The 19,429-nt window shown below is 46.6% G+C and overlaps 1 protein-coding gene across 1 annotated transcript in view; it reads right to left on the bottom strand.

The window, feature by feature from the left end:
- Nucleotides 1–14,944: 14,944 nt before the first annotated feature.
- Nucleotides 14,945–19,429, bottom strand: part of LOC144169091 (alcohol dehydrogenase [acceptor]-like) — a 94,096-nt gene continuing 89,611 nt past the window's right edge. Inside the window, exon 11 of the mRNA XM_077698099.1 lies at nucleotides 14,945–15,110. Coding sequence (XP_077554225.1) covers nucleotides 14,945–15,110 — 166 coding nt within the window. The remainder of the gene's footprint in view (nucleotides 15,111–19,429) is intronic.

Here is a 19,429-nt window from a genome sequence, read left to right as displayed (position 1 = left end):
CGCGGCGCTTCGGCTTCGAAGTGTACTTTGGTCGTTGTCGTCTTAGCCCGCAGTCGTGTTCATTCGGGCCGCTGTTTGAACATTTAGGTTGATTGAGACATTAACGGAGCATGTCGTGCGGGTTGCCGGGCAGATATTCGCTTGCAGATTGGCCGAGATAGCTAGCCGTGTTGTACTCACAAGCGGAAGCCATATTTTGTCACTGCCAAAACAGACCCCAAGCAGGACTAATTTTTTTAGCCGTGCAAAAGTTAGTTCGCGCTACTAGACCCTAATTACGACCTCTGAGTAGGAGCAACGCTTGTAGAGGCTATTAAAGGGGACACGTGTCATATTTAGTAATGTAGGATTGTCGGCTGCTAGTGAGGAGTTAGTCAAGAGAGGCGGATGTGGCCTTAAGAACAGGTCGCGAACAGGAATTCAAAGTTATGGTTCATTCTCGCATAGGAAATCTATAGGCTCCATACATAATCACTATGCCAGAAAAACAGAAGCCGGAACAAACATAATCTATAACACACTGAATAAGAAATTCCAAGCCTCAGGCCTACAGGCCAGAACCACTGACCTTCATACAATGACAACTAAACTCTATGAATTTATTGTGGGGTTACAATTGCACGATGTATGCCCTAAGCTGCCTTCTACTGTATCCAGTAGTTTCTTGGCGTCTGTTTAGTATCAGGAAAAAAGTATGAGTGAATAATTGAACGATTGAAACGTAATTCTCATATAAGTATGGTACCGCCCATATATCACCTTTGTTTTCTCCTTGTGCTGCGTGCATTAGCATCCGATGAGTAATGTTGGAACGGTCCAAAAGACGAGAAGTAATTGGTGGTTTTAGTTGATCAAACGTTAAACAGTTGCAATAAGTGATATTCACGCATATTATCGGCTGGTGGTGAATTACGCATTAGCAAAGTTATTTGGCTGTGTCTGCGCGTTTTATAGTTGATATTTGTCGGAAATTGGTTTATGTATAGTGACACTCCCATTAATGTTAGTTTTAATTGTTGCAGCCCAAACTAAATTGCAGTAATTCATGTGTGAAATCCATACGGCATAGTAAATTTAAAGCTTCCCTCGTAGCAGAAGGATGCTACGACAATGCAATAGTACTCCTTTCACTGCTGGCGATATCTTTCCAAGAAATCGATGTCAGTATCCCAGTTAAAGCTTTAAGAAAGATATACTCCCAGAATTTGTGTCCAGTGATAACGAAAATGGGCTGATTTTTATAATTTTGTTTATAGGAAGGAGATATTTATTTGTTTTCTACCAGGGGAGATGATGGCCCCGTTTACGTGGGATTAATTTTGAGTTTAGTAGCTTTGGACAATAAATATACCTTATCGAGAACTTCGTCGCGTTTTACAATTATTATAGGGAAGTAATAGAAGTGGTATTGTCGGCGTAGATCACAAAAAAATTCCCCGCATTTCCCCGAGGGGAAGAATGTGAAAGTGCGAATGCACGAGTTGAATTTGCGCGGTTCGGTAATGTTCGCGAAAGAGAGATCACACACACATACACAACTACAAAGAAAGAAAGATGCATTTATTCACAGACACCTATTTGTGTTGTCGTTGTACTTGATTGCTAGAGCGGATCTCAGCTTTGAAATTTCGTGTCAGTACTCCTTTAAGCGGGTGCATTAGCCCTTCTCACGCCCGATTCCTGGCCAATCCCCCACGTGGGTATGTGCCATGTCAGCGGCCAGGCAGCGCGCGCCCATCTCCCCCCGTTGCCAAGGAAGACGAGGAGATTCCTGGCCAATCCCCATCTCCCCCCCCTTGAAAAGGAAGACGAGGAGATTCCTGGCCAATCCCCCACGTGGGTATGCTATGCGGACATCGCCGGTGGACGCAGGTTCAGGGTCGCTTAAGAAGTGCATCGCACTTAATATAACTTCGGTGTGAATGTGAAGAATCTCCCTACGTTTCTGCTCGCGTCGACCATGCGCATCAGGTCGATCCCTTAGGGACCGGGGAGCTGGACAGGTAGCGCCACCACTCGGCGCTCCGGCGCTCCCTTCGTTAGAGGTATGAGCCGTTGCATTGGACTACGCAGCCTTCCGTTGTCTTTGCCGCGTTTGCTTCGGTGCTTTGAATGTTTGGTGTTATTGTGAGCGGATATGTGCAATGAAAAAACGTCTGGACAGATGCGTTGGGTTCTTAGATGCAGTAAAGGCTACGTAAACTTGTCGTACGCTTCTAAACTTGATGATGATGATGGTTAGAGTTTTTTTGGCGCAAGGCCAGCTGTGGGAAAGAGCGCCAAACAAAAGTCTAAACTTGGGTATGGCTACAGTGACACGCGCCCTTTTTGCAGCGATCTACGCTTGGCTCCACCCGATCTGAGTACGAATAAAACTACTATTATTGGTGTTCATTTCTTCCTAAATGCACTAACAGCTATGTAAACTTATTGGACGCTTCTAAATTAAACAATGGGCTGCATTGACAAAAGCGCGTTTTGCAGTGCTGTGCGCCTGGCTCCGCGAGATCTGACCAGGTATAATACTAATGATATTAGTATTCATTTCTACCACTTTAAATTATCTACACTGGTTTCAATAACTACGGTATCCACGCCAGCCTTAAGGGTGAGGTACCTCGGTACGTGCGCTTTGAAGAGAAAGGCACTAACGTACGAGATCGATTACCGTGTGACTGTGGAAACGTCCCGGCAGTTTACACTTTCTTTCTGTAACCGTGAGCTTTGTGCCTTTGCTTTTCGTGAGTGAGAGCAGGGACGTAGCCAGAGGGGGGTCTGGAGGTTCAAACCCCCTCCGAAAGTTTTTCTAGGCAGCGCGCACGTGAGACTTACGGTTCATTTCGGCAAAACTCAGCCCTTCCCATAACTCAAAAGCCCTTCCGAAAGAAAATGCCGGCTAGGGTCCCTAGTGACACCATGGGAACACGAGAGCCTAAGCGGAACTGCCCCGTTGGTACTGGTCATTTTATGAAGAGCCAAAGCATCCCCCCTTCCTTTCCCATTTTACCACCTGCGTGGAATGAAGTCTGGCGCTTTAGTTAAAAATGTTGCAATGTTAACGTTAGTCTGTGTTTTTAGTGCGTAAGTATCTTTGCGGAGTATCTAAAAAATTGCACGACTTGTTGCCTGAAATAGGGTTTCATCAGCCCGACTCGTCCCAGGCGCATTTCAGACACGCTGGAAACAGTTAGGATTTGGAGAGGGGTGCAGAGAAGTGCAAAATTCAACAGCAAAGTCATCTAGCCTGCGGTCTAACGACCACGATGGTTGAACGGGAAGCTTTCTTCGTTACGACAGAGAATAGGAAAGGATGGACGTCAAAGACGCTGCGATCAAAAGACCAAATTGCGTGCTGGTCAAATACACAGCTCCACTAGGCAAAGCTTAAGTCCAGAAGGCAATCAAGGAAACTCACACGAGAAAGCTTGTGTCAAACCATCGTCGTCGTTAAACGAAGGAGTGCATAATTTTTCAAGTGTAGGTAACAGCGTGCAAAACTACACCGCATCATTTAGTTGAAACTGAGGGCAGCTTTTAGGCCCCCTCCTGTATCTGGTCCTTCAGCCCCGCAGGAATAGTTTAGTGAAAGCCATTACCAACTAGCCAGCAATCATTGCAAGTCTTACAATTGTAAAGCAATGCTTTTCCACAACAAGCAATAGCGTTTTACGATCATGCGGTATTTATTCTGTAAATGAATCCCGATGACTGTAGTAAACGTATTTCAGCGAAATTAAACATGTCTCTACTGTACTTAAGGAATTTACGGAGCGTCGTCTATCACAATTTCTGTTTCGGGGTAAATCTGAGAAGGCTCTCCGCAACATTGTCTTTCGTTTGTGCTCGATGCCATTTAATCATCAACTGCCAAAGGCGAACGCCGCAGCATTCCTGGATCGGCTGCACACTCCGGCTTTGCAAGACCATTTAGCGGCAATTTATTCCTCGATACGCTAAACTGCATGCAGGCACGAAAAATTTGCACGGACTCGCACTTCTAGCTTGGCGCATTGATCGTCGTCTGCTCTTTGTAATTACTGAGTGTGGGCGTATACGCCACACACATGGCATGCCTCGTAAAGGTCGCCTCTACTTTCAAGATTTACCAATATGAAAAAAGTCTGTGATTATCTACGCTTTGCAAGCCATGCATCTGCAGAATGACAGAAGGCCCCTCTTTCACAGACGGAGAGCACTGGGCGAAGGCGTTGTGCAGCTGGGTCCGTAAGGTCCAGGCTAAGGTCATCCAGCAAGCTGCAATGGTCACCGGCCGGTTACCACTGCCGGTCACCCGCCACCCAGACTAGCCCCATGGGGCTCAAATAAGTTTCTCTCTCTCTCTCTCTCGCTCTCTACGCTGCGCTGACCGCCACCGGCATTCCACTGACGACCGGTTCGCCGCGGGCAGCGCTGTTCGCTCAAGCGACGTTGGTGCCATACAATGGCCGCCCGGTCCCTATACACTTATGGACTAAAAAATATCAATTTTCACCTCTTCTGTTATCCATAAACGAGTGTAGCGCTCTACCATAAAACATAGCCGCCATTACAGAACCTTCCCTTTTCCAATCTTCATTACTAACTTAATTTGTAGCCACCACTGACCTCTAATGTCGAATGTATGCGTAGAGAATGTTTATTGCTATTTCGTGAAATACGTTTCCTGTTATCGCAGAGTGCTTACTATGTTTATTACTTACTGTGGTATTAGTAATGTTGCTCGTGCTATTGGCCACTTTGATTACCAGTATCGCTCACTTACATGGTGTTTTACTGATGCTGTAGTAACCTCCTCTATGTATCTCACCTTATGTAACGCCTTCTGTGCTCTTAAGGCGTTAATTAAGTAATTTAAATAATGAATAAAAGGAGATCAAATATACTACCCTGAGGTACTCCATGAAAGACAGATAAAAGAGGTGATTTGTGGTTGTTAAGAAAAACGCATTGTGTTGGCCGTGCAAGTAAGACTCAAGCAAAGCCAAATGTTTTCCACGAAAACCGTACAGTGTAGGCTTTGTGGAAAGAGCGTCATGGTTAATTAAATGGAAACCTTTTCTAAGGTCTGAAAAGAGTCCTAAAGTTTTGTTCGGTGTTTCTTAGGGTATTTTCTTTTATGGCCAATAGAGCCAATTCCACAAATCTTCCCATCCGGATGAATAATTGAAACTCATTTAGTGCATGCTTTGCATGGAACAAGTTTGGGCATCGCGCAAATATATATTTTTTCCAGAACATTAGAAAATAACAGGTATAACAGAAATGGTCTGCAATTTGTAGCATTGTTTCTTTCTCCCCCTTCATATATGACTGACACTCTGGCAATTTTCATGGCACTGGAAAACATTGCAGGCTAAATTTCTAAGGTAAAGATATCAGCAAGTAGGGAACTGCTACACGAAGTACGTATTTAGCGGTTCCAATATGAATGTTATCAATACCCAGTGACTTATCGTTTCGCAAAACCATAAACGTATTGGGGATTTTGTTTGTTGTTTGGTTCAAGAAATATAATGTGGATAGAATCGCTATAATGAGTGCTGATATGTGGCGGGCTATTATCGTTCTACATTTACATTAACAAAGAGAGTATTAAAGTAGCTTCCATGTTTTTTGCTGCTGTGTTTGCGGTTACCCGCTGTTAACATTTTTGACAGGCCCATTATTATTACGAACGAGGACATCCAATATCTTGTTCCAAAAAACATCAGGGCATTGCCGAGTAATTGGCCGGAAGGTATCTTAGCTTATCTTAGAACGCTGCAATTGTGTAGTCATCTAATTTCTAAACCGTTTAAAACGATTGAGCTTTGCTACCGAGTGAGTCCGTGAAAAAAGAATGATGGATATTTTTACTTTTTATCATATTTAATGTGTTATTGAGTCACCCAACGCTTCCGTATCTTGTCTTGGCCTTTGTAAAGAGCAGTGGTGCTTGCAATATCCTGAAAAATTTGATAACAATTTTGCTTTATTTTTTACTGCACCCTTCGTCATCCCTAATAACTCCGGTGTTATTCTGTACTGTACACTTTCCACCATCTTTATACAATATTTTGCGTCTGTTCAAATAAAATCAATATTAAAATCAAATATGTATTTACAGAAACGGATTCCGGACAATTCCGCGGCAAACAGCAGGTGAAGTAGCTTAACAAAGGCAAGAGAACCATTTTATGGTACAGCAGACAGCGTAAAACCTACTACTGCAAATCAAACATGCGGACAGACCTTGTATGTAGTTACTGTTGGAACCTCGCAAACCAAGTTTACTTCTTCAGTACCGTCTCCTCGCGTAACATTACTACCTTAAAGTAGCCATGAAGAGAAAACACAAGTTTAATTCATTCGAAAGATTGCCTCGTTAGAACCATAACGACACCACTTATAACGCAAACTTCGCTCAAATAAGCTACATAATTAGGAAAAAAGGAAATGACCATGTGACCCACCAGCTCATTTTCCGCAACAGAACCTATGATGTCACTCGAGAATGCTCTGCGATTGGCGGAGGCCGGCAAAAGCAAACGCATGTTAGGCAGGGCTTACAGTTTGCAAAGCGAGCTAAATGCCCGTGAAACATACTGCACATTCTTTTTATGACAAAGAACGGTGGAGTAAACGGTTGAAGTTTCGAACGAAGACGCAAGCGTGTGCGCCAATCCGTACGAAACTACCGCCGGCCGAACTCGACATCTCGCCGTCGCCACCGTCGCGCAGACGAATTTTCGAGTTCGAGGCTCTTAGGGGCCAACGAACCGTTCCACCACGTACAACCGCGACCTTGCTTGGTATCTTAATCTCTTGACAGGAGGTTGGCCGTCATATCGCCAACCAGCGAAGGTAAAAATAGAAACGAGGGGAGTAAGGAACAGCAAGAAGCGACGAGATAGTGCCAGTCGTCGCAGAAGTTTCGAATGGTGTTGGCTTGCTGCTGTCGTTACGAGCTCGTTTCCGGTTTACAACCACTGAAAACTTCAGTTTGTTCGAGTACATTACAATGAAAGTTCGTTGCTGCGTTTTGAAATGCCCATGTAGTACGGGAAAATCGTCGAGGGAGTGCGACATACCCGCCGGTGAGGAGATCTCCTTTCGTGTGCTGCCCAACGACGAACGTCGGCGAAGCAAGTGGCTACGTTTTGTGAACTTTGCAAACTGAGGAGAAAGAGAGCTAAAGGAAGTACGAGTGTGCTCGCTTCATTTCCAAGGAAGTGATTATGGCAGGAACCCTTACGTTAGCTCACTCCTGGGACATGCTGGCGCTCGTCGCCGACTTCGTCAAATCGCCGTCAAAGCTCGCGCGAACGGCTTTCCATACATGACACCGGCCAACTGGCATAAGCGATACTGCAACTGAAATTGAACTATTATTAACCGTAATAAAAATACGGTACATACGTACCAGTCTGTATTCGTCCGTCGCGACGGGGCTGACGAGGCAGCGGTGCCGATGGCCGCCGTTCGTTTTGTGGCTATCGCGGAATGGTCGCTTTCCCGTCCACCGCGTATCCCACAACTTTTGCCGCTCGTGCACTTAAAAGCATTGAGCGTTCAAGTTGTGTGAGGTTGTTAAATGCAAACCCGAGCTCCTCGGCGAGAGTTTTGTTCTCCGGATCAGGCGATTCCATGACTAGGGCTGCTGGGGCACTAGGTTTTACTAGTATTTTTAAAATGCCCGCCGTCTCGGTCGACTCCCGCGTGTGGGTGCTATATGGAGTCGACATACTAAGTATCTGTTTCATGGACCGGCTCATATGACGCCATTGTTCACGTCACGGAATGTGCAATTTTAGCGGGAGATTTAAAATTTTGGCTTAAATTGCCTTATTTCTCAGTGAATAATGCATCATTTGCTTCCGGGAAAGCGCTTGGGGTACTATGAAACAGCTAATCTTTTGAGTAAAACAAACGTTTGTTTTCTCTTTATGGCTCCTTTAAGTATCTGTGTAAAACCTTTCCGCTATTTTCCTTATCATCGTCCCTGTTGCATGTTCTGTTACCAATTGTCCCTAAGCGCACACATTGTATCTCTGACGAAAGCAAAATACTTTGTTACGCTGACCCTCTCGCCTGAGCTTAATATTTATTAATTTTTTTCTGTACTATGGACACGAATGCCGTTGCTCGTTCTTCTCATAATCAACTTCAATAACTCCACCAACTCGATCTACTCCCAGGTTTCGCATTGTGACATTTCTTGGTTTCTCTTTAAGTTCCTTCTTTTTAAGTGCGAATGCACTTCTTAAGCGACCCTGAACCTGCGTCCACCGGCGATGTCCGCATAGCATACCCACGTGGGGGATTGGCCAGGAATCTCCTCGTCTTCCTTGGCAACGGGGGGAGATGGGCGCGCGCTGCCTGGCCGCTGAAATGGCACATACCCACGTGGGGGATTGGCCAGGAATCGGGCGTGAGAAGGGCTAATGCACCCGCTTAAAGGAGTACTGACACGAAATTTCAAAGCTGAGATCCGCTCTAGCAATGAAGTACAAAGACAACACAAATAGGTGTCTGTGCATGGCACATACCCACATGGGGGATTGGCCAGTTATCGGGCGTGAGAAGGGCTAATGCACCCGCTTAAAGGAGCACTGACACGAAATTTTAAAGCTGAGATCCGCTCTAGCAATCAAGTACAACGACAACACAAATAGGTGTCTGTGAATAAATGCATCTTTCTTTCTTTGTAGTTGTGTGTGTGTGTGTGATCTCTCTTTCGCGAACATTACCGAACCGCGCAAATTCAACTCGTGCATTCGCACTTTCACATTCTTCCCCTCGGGGAAATGCGGGGATTTTTTTTGTTCCTGCGTGCATGCAATGTTTTAGCACGTATTTGAAGACAAAAACATGGCTTTCACTACTAGGGTCCAAACAAGGCTACACGAGTTTCAAGGCCGAAATAATAAGTAGACATCTACACACCATCTCTGTTAAAAATGGGTGGCTGGCATACAACTTTTATGTCACTGCGAATTCCAGGTAGCAGGTGTATAGTTGTACCTAGTTTTAAGACGGAAGTCTTCCTTTGGCTGCCTAAACGCGAAAGGTATGGCCTGTCTGTCGGTCTGTCACTAAGGGCTCTATTCAGCCTCAAGGCCAAAGTGAAGGAGTACTTCACCACAAAGTATTCGAGGCAATGAAGGCACCACCGTTGCAAGCTATTCTGAGATAGCTTGCCAGTTTATTGTTCTGGTTGTTGTATTGTTATATTCCGTATTCGTTTTCATTCACATTATCTTTGCAAGACACTAAATGAAGCAGTTTAAAGCTTACATGGACGAATTCGTGTATTATTTTGAAACGCTGCACGGAAACACTGTTAAAACAGTTCCTTTCTTAGTGCTTCCATTTAGAAATAGATATAAAGCAGGTGTGTCAAACTGAATACTTATATAAGAACTATGCACCAGTAACTGATGCAAACAAGTTGTTTATATATATATATATATATATATATATATATATATATATATATATATATATATATATATATATATATATAGACTGAAAAGATAAAAACTCACACAGAGCGCGAAAAAAATAAGGTTAGTAGAGACAGAGACAAACGAGAAAGACTTAGAAAATAAAAATAACTTTACTGACGTTTCAGGGAGAGGACTCCGGAGTCCTCTCCCTGAAACGTCAGTAAAGTTATTTTTATTTTCTAAGTCTTTCTCGTTTGTCTCTGTCTCTACTAACCTATATATATATATATATATATATATATATATATATATATATATATATATATATATATATATATATATATATATATATATATATATATATTGTTACAGCGCCTACTCTCCGTCGGAGTAGGCAAATCGCCGGCTTACCCTTGGACCCGGCTGACATGGCGCCGCCCCGGAGGGGTGAACACTCTTCCCCAGTGGTGGTCAACGGTTGGCACCACAAGGAACCACGCTCGTTCTCTGGGAACGATGACGACGATGTCGAGGATTGGCTCAAACACTAAGGGTGAGCAAATACAATCGCTGGGACACAGCCGCGCAACTAGCCTATGTATTGGTGTATCTCGTCGAAACAGCTTTGACCTGGTTTGAAAACAATGAAGCAAAGCTCACGACATGGGCGAGCTTCGTCGAGGAGCTGAGGAGATCTTTTGGCGACCCCATTTCCCGCCGCAAAAAGGCCGAGCAGACGCTCGCGCAGCGAGCACAGGTACCGGGCGAGACTTGTACGGCATACATACAAGAGGTCCTTAAACTCTGCTCCCTTGTAAACCCGAACATGACTGAGGAGGACAAGGTGGGCCATTTGCTAAAAGGTATAGCGGAAGACGTATACCACTTCTTGATTGCAAAGGAAAACCTAGCCTCTGCAGCAGACGTGGCCAGCTACTGCCGCACATTTGAAGCTCTCAAGCTTCGGTGGATTTGCCCCAAATTTGTCCGTCTTCCAAACGTTTCCACTGTCGCTAGCGCGGACACTGGTCCATCTGAGGATATCGCATCCTTGGTTCGCCGTATTATACGGGAAGATCTAGGGTATCAAGTTCAAGCGTACACCGCCGGTCCGCCGCCTATTCCGGGCCTCCTGCAAATTGCGTGTTCCACCAGTGCGCCGTTCACGAGCCTTGCCTTCAAGTCCCAGACCACAACTGCGCTACACAGAGCCCTGCGGTACGTTTCCACAAGATGGCGTCAATGTTCAGAGCTTCCGAGCGCCATCCCGGCGACTCGGCTACGAGAACGAATCCCGTAGAGTAGTCGCTGGCTACCCACGACAAGTCAAACCAGCCCGCTACCGGCAACAAGGCGACCAAGACCGCTATCGGGAACTACCTGTTTGCTATTTCTGGGGCGTCAGTGGGCACATCGCTCGCTTCTGTCGCCGTCGTCAGCAGCAAGCTCCGCGGTTCTTTGCTCCTTCTTCACCCAGCCGACGGGATGGCGCAATCCACCAGGATCCCCTTTTCCACTACCCGGCTCCGGTCACCAACCGCAATGCGTCTCCCGCCGTCTCTGACCGTAGCATCACACCATCATTTCGCCAGGGCCGGTCGCCGTCGCCTCGCCGCCGGTCCGTGCCCCCGCCGCTGGGAAACTAGCTGGTGCGGCCGACAGGGGTGAGGCCGCGGAATGGTCGGTTTTACCAAATCCCCTGTCAGTAGTGATGGTAGAGAACAAGGTGTGTATTTGTGTCGACGGTGTGAACGCAACTGCTTTGGTGGATACTGGTGCTAGTGTGTCAGTGATGAGCTCGTCATTTAAAGATCGCCTTGGACATAAAGTTATGTTTGAGTGGGATGGAACTAGACATTTCTATGGGGTTGGTGGTGAGCCTTTGCGGGTAGTTGGAATTATCTCGGCAGACGTTGTGCTTGGTGGAGACACACTCAGAACTGAGTTTACCGTATTGGAGTACGCAACGCACGATGTCATTCTGGGTATCGACTTTTTTCAAGAATGTGCGGCAAAGTTAGATTGCGGTGCTGGAGAGATTTCATTGCGAAGTGTATTGCCTGTCTGTATCGAGCAAGCCACCGAACCCGGCCGAGGAGTGTTCGCTGTTGCCGATGATACGCTATTGCCTCCTATGGCAGCCATGTTCGTTCCTGTGAAGTGCAGCCAAATGAGCAAGGGTAGCCCCTGTGTGGCGTTAGTTGAGCCCGAACTGAACACAGCGATGAAGAAAAATGTATTCGTACCTCGGGCTTTGGTTCATGCGGAGGGTGGTTTTACTCACCTGTGGACAGTGAACGTAAGCTCAGAATCCGTACTTCTCCCTCAGGGCCTCACGCTCGCCAGTTATTCCAATAATTTAGATACTTCACTGGACGCTATTTCTATGGCTGGCCCTGTGACTAATGTGGAACCAGACTATACAGTCAATTTCATCAAAATGGTTAACAAATCGTTGCCGTCTGAGCAACGACACGCATTGCAAAAATTGCTGGCTCGGCACGCTTCGGTGTTCGATTTTGCGCAGGGTAAATACCCTCCTGCGCCGCCAGAGTCTCGGACGCAATATCGAATTTACACCGGCGATGCACCACCCATCCGGAAGAAAATTTACCGCGTGTCTCCTGCTGAGCGCACCGCTATAAATGAGCAGACTGAGGAAATGCTCCCGAACGGTGTAATTCAGGAATCTACCAGCCCATGGGCCGCTCCTGCAATACTGGTCAGAAAGAAGGACAACACGTGGCGATTTTGCGTTGACTACCGTAGTCTTAATAATGTGACGAAGAAGGACGTCTACCCACTTCCGCGAATTGACGACGCCATCGATTGTCTGCATTCTGCCTCCTACTTTTCGTCGGTTGATATTCGATCGGGCTACTGGCAGATTCCTATGCACCCGGACGACAAGGCAAAGACAGCATTCGTCACACCAAATGGCTTGTTCGAATTTAATGTTATGCCGTTCGGCCTGTGCAACTCGCCCGCAACATTCGAAAGATTCATGGACTCTGTCCTTCGGGGCCTGAAGTGGGAAGTCTGCATGTGTTATCTAGATGACGTCATAATTTTCGGCCGGGCGTTCAACGAGCATAACCAGCGGCTTGATGTTGTTCTCCAGCGGATCTCGCAGGCTTGCCTGGTCCTTAACTCGAAGAAGTGCCATTTCGGAGAGCGCCAGGCACTTGTGCTCGGCTTCCTTGTTGACTGCGATGGTATCAGGCCTGACCCACAAAAGATTGCTGCGGTTCGTGATATTCAAAAACCCCGATAACTTAAGGACCTGCGGAGCTTCCTTGGACTGTACTCCTACTTTCGTCGGTTCATCAAAGGCTTCGCCAAGATCGCCTGTCCCCTCACAGCTCTTCTTCGTAAAGACACGCCCTTTGTGTGGACTCCCGAATGTGACTCGTCTTTCACGGAGTTGAAGCGTTTGTTGACATCCGGTCCTGCGTTGCGCCACTTCGACCCCTCGGCCCCCATTGAGATACACTCAGACGCCAGCGCCATTGGTGTTGGGGCTGTGCTGGTCCAACCGCATGGAGGTGCGCATAGCGCTGTCGCCTACGCAAGTCGTACCCTCTCGAGAGCAGAGCGCAACTACACGGTGACAGAACTAGAATGCCTTGCGATTATTTTCGCTATTCAAAGGTTCAGCCCCTACATTTATGGACGGCATTTTACCATCGTAGCAGACCATCACTCCCTGTGCTGGCTTGTCGGACTACGCGACCCCTCGGGTCGACTTGCTCGCTGGTCTTTACGGCTTCAGGAATTCGATTTCGCTGTTGTCTACAAGAGCGGGCGCCGCCACACCGACGCTGACTGTTTGTCACGCCTTCCTCAACAAGCGCAGCTATTTGAGGAAGAGCACAATGCCGATTCCTTATCTTCCATCTCGACCACGCTCCCCGATGCACTCGTGTTTCAGGAAGAGCAACAAAAAGATAGCAGCTTGAAGCCATTTTTTGTCTCCGCACAGGCGTCTCAACCGTCGACTTCACCGTTCGTCGTCCGAGATGGCTTGCTCTGGAGACGGAATTATTCGTCCGATGGTGCTCGCTTTCTGCTTGTCGTGCCTGAGAGCCTCCGGCCTGTCGTCCTGCATGCTATGCACGACGACGTCACCTCAGGACATCTTGGTTTTGCCCGCACGCTTTACCGACTCCGTCAACGTTTCTACTGGCCTCGCCTCCGAAAGACGACGAAGCATTACGTCGCCGGATGTCAGGTGTGCCAGCGCTACAAGCATCCCACAGTTCCTCCTTCAGGGCATTTGCATCTGGTGCGTCCCCCAACGTCACCTTTTGAAAAAGTAGGAATTGACTTGCTCGGCCCGTTTCCCAAGTCGGTAGCCGGGAATCGATGGATACTTGTCTGTGTCGATTACCTGACAAGATATGTGGAAACGACTGCTCTGCCATCCGCTACAGCTTCCGAAGTCGCACACTTTTTTCTGCACTTCATCATACTGCGCCATGGTGCCCCCTGGGTGGTTATAAGTGATCGCAGACGACAATTCACAGCGGATATCGTCGAAGAGCTCCTTCGTCTTTGTGGGTCACAGTACCGACACATCACGCCATATCACCCACAAACCAATGGCCTTACTGAGCGCACAAATCGTACACTGACAAACATGTTGGCCATGTACGTATTGTCAGATCACAAGAACTTGGACGATGTGTTACCTTTTATCACATACGCTTACAATACCGCTAAGCACGAGGTCACGGTGTACGCACCTTTCTTTCTTTTATACATGCGACTGCCCACCAGCTTCCTGGACACTATCCTGCCCTTTTCGTACCATGAAGATGTTTCTATAGCGCAGACTCTCTGTCGTGCTGAAGAGGCGCGCCGCCTTGCCCGACTACGGACTTTGACGTCCCAGGCGAAGACTAAGGCGCGATATGACCGACGACACGCACAAGCTTCGTACTTTACTGGTGACCTTGTCTGGCTCTGGACGTCGCTACGCAAACGTGGTTTGTGTCAGAAGTTTTTATCAACCTATACCGGCCCGTTTGTTGTGCGAACATTAAGCGACCTGAATTATGAAATCGCTTAAGTGATGTCCCAAGATCGTCGGTCCCACAAAACTCAAGTTGTTCACGTCGCCCGCCTCAAGCCTTGCCGACCCCGACAACTTCAACTCGCTCAGTGAGCTTCGTCTCGCCCCGGGGAAGTGTTACAGTGCAGTTTCTACGAAGGACATTGTCTATGGGGTTTCTAATGGAAAGGGATTGACCAAGCCCCATGTGGTTTGGTAGAAGAGGAGGTTAAGGTGGTGACTGTGCCATTCGCTTCCCGATCTGTGCGCTTGGCCCTTCCCGGTCCACATAACTGTAAATAAACCCATTCCATCCATCAAGACCGTGTCAATATATATATATATATATATATATATATATATATATATATATATATATATATATATATATATATATATATATATATATATATATATATATATATATATAACAAATTCTGGACATGTTTATAAAAACCACATTTTACTCTTTGACAGGTTGTTTCCCTGGTTCTGTGACGCTGTTGTCTTCGATGATCATCTGTGCAGCTCTGTGCGCCATCATCATAATAGGAACGTGAATATTTCCGGAAGGTAAGTAGGGCATAGATGAGGCATCCACTACTCGCAGCCTTTTGATGTTGCGAACCCTGAAAAGCGGAAGAGGCACGCACCGTCTTAGGCAAACGAGGCGAAAATGCTCTAGAGGTAAATGACAATCAAAAGAAATAGCAGCGCTACCGGACATCTTCAATCAATGAAGGAAATGTGTAATCACAGATGTTTGACTGATAGACGTAAGAAGGTCCTTTGTGTCCTTGTTCCTCCTGCCATGTCGTCTTTTATGTATGTTCAACCAACAAGCCCAAATAGCCACTTTAGATTTAATTCCACGCACCTTACTATTCGGCCGCAAAATGAAGTAAACAGAAGAAAACTAATTCCGGGTCACAGTGCTTTTTGCGTGCTCTATCTCCTTGAAAGCAAAACCAACCATAACCAGAAAAAACAATTTAAAGTGGTTACTTGGACTACGCATGTGGTGTAAGGCGAAAGTATACGTTTTATTTTGGGCCTTGCGATAATGAAAGTATTGTAACTTTGTACAGTTATGATACATCGTCGGGAGACCTTTGCACTGCAGATGTGCCGTGCTGTGGAGCAATTATGTGAGTATTGCGTATTGCCACCTCACAAAACCATGACGTGGCGTTTGCGTACATTGCCGTGACAGGGCAGCGATGAAAGTATATTTTCTTGTCTTATCATCATCGTCACGACCCTTTTCTTTTTGCGTCGTTTTGTTCTCTCTGCGTATTATTAGAGGCATGGCCAATACCCTTAGTTAACACTACTTATACTATATTAGCGTAAATGTGATTTCCTACTGCTGTCATTACCACGAACGGAGTATTTCTGAATGCCTCAATACGTGCCTCTAAATGTTTCTTAATAAAGAACTTTAGCTTGACTGGCTCCACCTTTTGTCAGTTACGACTGGGGATAGGATATGATTCATAAGTTGCACGTTACACTAGGATCACAAAGTCCCCGTGTTTGAATTGCGGACCACCAAGTGTCTGCTTATTTTATGCTCCTGGCACTGTCGACCATTCTTCGGAGCATTCTTCGGTCACGTCGACGCGGGCCGCCTGATTTTCGCGTAATGGGGCTTTTAATGCTTTCGCATGAAAAGATGGATTTACTGTCTGCGCGTTTACTACCAGCCCAGGACGCATGATGCCTACAGCAAACCCCCACATTGAGATTTGTAACCAAGGGAGTGATGGAGAGACACAAAGTTTTTACAAGAGCACCCAAGATGCAGTGGGAGAACAGTTTTCAAGGTCAGCGAGATTCTTGGATTCTGTATTAGTCTTGCAGGTGAGCGCGGTCGGTTGCCTGGAAGGCGTGGATGAGACTTGTGAGCTCGAGGGGAGGTAAAGGGAGCAGGCTTACGGATATGTAGTGCTCCTGCTATAACATTCTGAAGAAAAACTGGTATACAATGAGAGGAAGCGAGCAGAGGTACAGTGTATTGAGGTAAATGTATTAGTTAGTTACTTATATCACGGCAACCGTGAGAATAGACCTTTTGCAAAATGGCCAAATCGTTGGCGGAAAAGCAGCAAGCCACTCCGGCAACACTGTGCACCCGCTGCGCCGCCATTAGAAAGGAAGCGAAAAGGCTGCGAGCACAGAGTATCTATGGAGTAGCTACCGTCCACCGTCCACGTAATTGCACACGCGTCGTGGGGCAACAGACTCGTGAAGCCGTGGGCGAAGACGTGCAACCGCAACGGCGTTGCTGCGACCTGCTTCCTTTCTAATGTCGTCGTCGCATTCACCACCAGTGTTACCACCGCTGAATTCTCAGTGTTGTCCGCCTTTTTGCAAAGGGCTTCACGAGTCTGTTGCCCCACGACGCGTGTACAATTACGTGGACGGTGGACGGTAGCTACTCCATAGATACTCTGTGCTCGCAGCCTTTTCGCTTCCTTTCTAATGACGGCGCAGCGGGTGCACAGTGTTGCCGGAGTGGTTTGCTGCTTTTCGCCAACGATTTGGCCATTTGAAATATATCACTGCAATCGCCTCCGACTGGCTAAACACGCCACCTGGAGATTCTCTGGGACAAATATTCCCCGAAAACTCGTTACTGCTGTCGTTGTTCTGGCGTTGTGGTGCAGCACCTGCTGTTAAACGAGAAGGCACAGGTTAAAAAAAAAACATTTCAGAATTCCTAACCGCGAAGATGTTTAACAAATCGTAAATTTTCGTGTCCACTGTTCTTAATGCCAAGAAATTGCCGAGCGCCAGTGTGTGTGCGCATTGCTGCGATCGCCCAGCGTCCCCTGCGAACGTTTGTCAAGGCAATCATATCAAATTAAGAAGATTTTTCAAGATTGCGGCGACCGCCCGACAGTTAAAAAAAAAGAAAATGGTGTGCGCCTAGCGGTGAGTTCACAGCGTCCCTGGCGCACGTTTGTCGAGCCAAGCAATCCCGCTTAGGGAGGTTAGCCAAAATTGGCGAAAAACAGGAATAAATTACAGCGTTCACCTAATCGGTGCAACACTTGCTCGAAACATAAAAGACTCCTGCGTTCGCAGTAATCATGGCCACACTTGCTCGGAACGAGAAATACACGTCATAGAGTACGCCCTCCCAAGGTGATGTAGAATGATTATCACTGCCAAAAAATTACAACATCTTCCCGTGGAGAACCCTGATGTGGATGAGAAGCATCATGGGGGTTCCGTGTGGTTCCATTGTGTTGCCGTTGTGTTGAGTGATCTGGTGTTTAGTAACGCCAGAGGGAATTTCGCGTCTGGGTCCCCACCGGTGGCAAAGGCACGCAAGTACTTTTGTGTTTCGGTTAGTAGGCGGTGGTTCTCGAGGCGCCGAAACTCGTCTATCATGTTCTTGTCGATGTTGTGATCTCTGTGCTAGAATCGCTAGTCTCCGTCAGCGTTGGTGAGGTAAAGGTTGTTGATGTTGGTGCACCGGCTGAGAGCGACGTACACACCCTCGCCTTCGCAGCTTTGTCTTCTTCTCCTTCTTCTTCTTCAGCGGTTCCCCTACGGGAAGATGACGATGGTGGTTGAACGCGACGCTATCTCGTCATGGATTCTTTGGTTGGCCAATCCCTAGGGGAATCCTGCCACAATCATCATCAGAGGCACTGCGGACGGGGCACGGACGCGGGACATCCCCCGAGCAAGAGATGCTTCGCATGTAAAAAATACAAGAAGCTCACACTTATAGCCACAATGAAGGAGTAAACCGTTTTGCGGTAGCGAAGAAGCAAATCGGCTACAATCGTGGACTCACACCTTCGTGATTGTCATGACGATTGCGTACAGCTTCGTTATCTTCAAGTAGTACGCGTCGGTGTGAGCTTCCTGAATTTTTTTAGCTTCCGTGATTTTTGCAGTTTTCGTTCATTGTGGTTTTGTTGATGCTTTTTCGTTCAGGTTATTCCTATATTAAGCGATAGATGACTCTAGAATGGGTTGGATTAGGTTTAATATTGGGTTGTGTTCTGTGTCGTTGGGCTGGGTTAGGCTAGGTTTATTGCAGTTAGGCTGGATTTGGGTTGTTTATAGTACCTTCGGTACGGTAGAATACTTTGGGTAAAGTTGGTTAGCTAGCGTTAGGTTAGGTTTGGTGAGGTCAGGGCAGAGGTCGGCGAACTCACTCATGAGTCCACTCACTCAGACTCATTTGGACTCAAACTCACGCGTGAGTTTGAGTTTGAGTGAGTGCGAGGCTAGTGTGGCATGGTGAGTTTGAGCTTGAGTGAGTTTGACCCGAGTGATCCCGACGGAGTTTGAGTACGCCTGAGACCTAGTGAATTCTGAGTCCATTTTGAGTTCTGAGAACATTTTGAGTTTGAGTCCATTTTGAGTTCTGAGTACATTTCGAGTTTGAGTCCATTTTGAGTTTGAGTCCATTTTGAGTTCTGAGTGCATTTTGAGTTTGAGTCCATTTTGAGTTCTGAGTACATTTTGAGTTTGAGTCCATTTTGAGTTCTGAGTCCATTTTGAGTTGTGAGTAAGTTTGAGTCCATTTTGAGTTCTGAGTACATTTTGAGTTTGAGTCCAATTTGAGTTCTGAGTACAATTTGAGTTTGAGTCCATTTTGAGTTCTGAGTACATTTTGAGTTTGGGTCCAGTTTGAGTTCTGAGTACATTTTGAGTTTGAGTCCATTTTTAGTTCTGAGTCCATTTTGAGTTTGAGTACATTTTGAGTTTGAGTACATATTGAGTTTTGAGTACATTTTGAGTTCTGAGTACATATGAGTTTTGAGTCCATTTTGAGTTTGAGTACATATGAGTAGCCTAGCAGGCAGCTATGGTTGGCTGCTAAGATTCATGCGTCACTGTGGGCTCGGAATTCGGGTTACCTGCGGGTATGGCACCAATCGCGATCTGCATGATCGGTTGGGAGGGAGTGGGTGTCTGATTT

This window comes from Haemaphysalis longicornis, unplaced genomic scaffold (assembly GCF_048455015.1).
Source record: "Haemaphysalis longicornis isolate Haplotype H1 unplaced genomic scaffold, Haemaphysalis longicornis Haplotype H1 scaffold_2, whole genome shotgun sequence".
NCBI classification, from domain to species: domain Eukaryota; kingdom Metazoa; phylum Arthropoda; class Arachnida; order Ixodida; family Ixodidae; genus Haemaphysalis; species Haemaphysalis longicornis.
The sequence above is the reverse complement of the archived record's forward strand: the minus strand, read 5'-3'. Positions and strand labels throughout refer to the sequence as shown.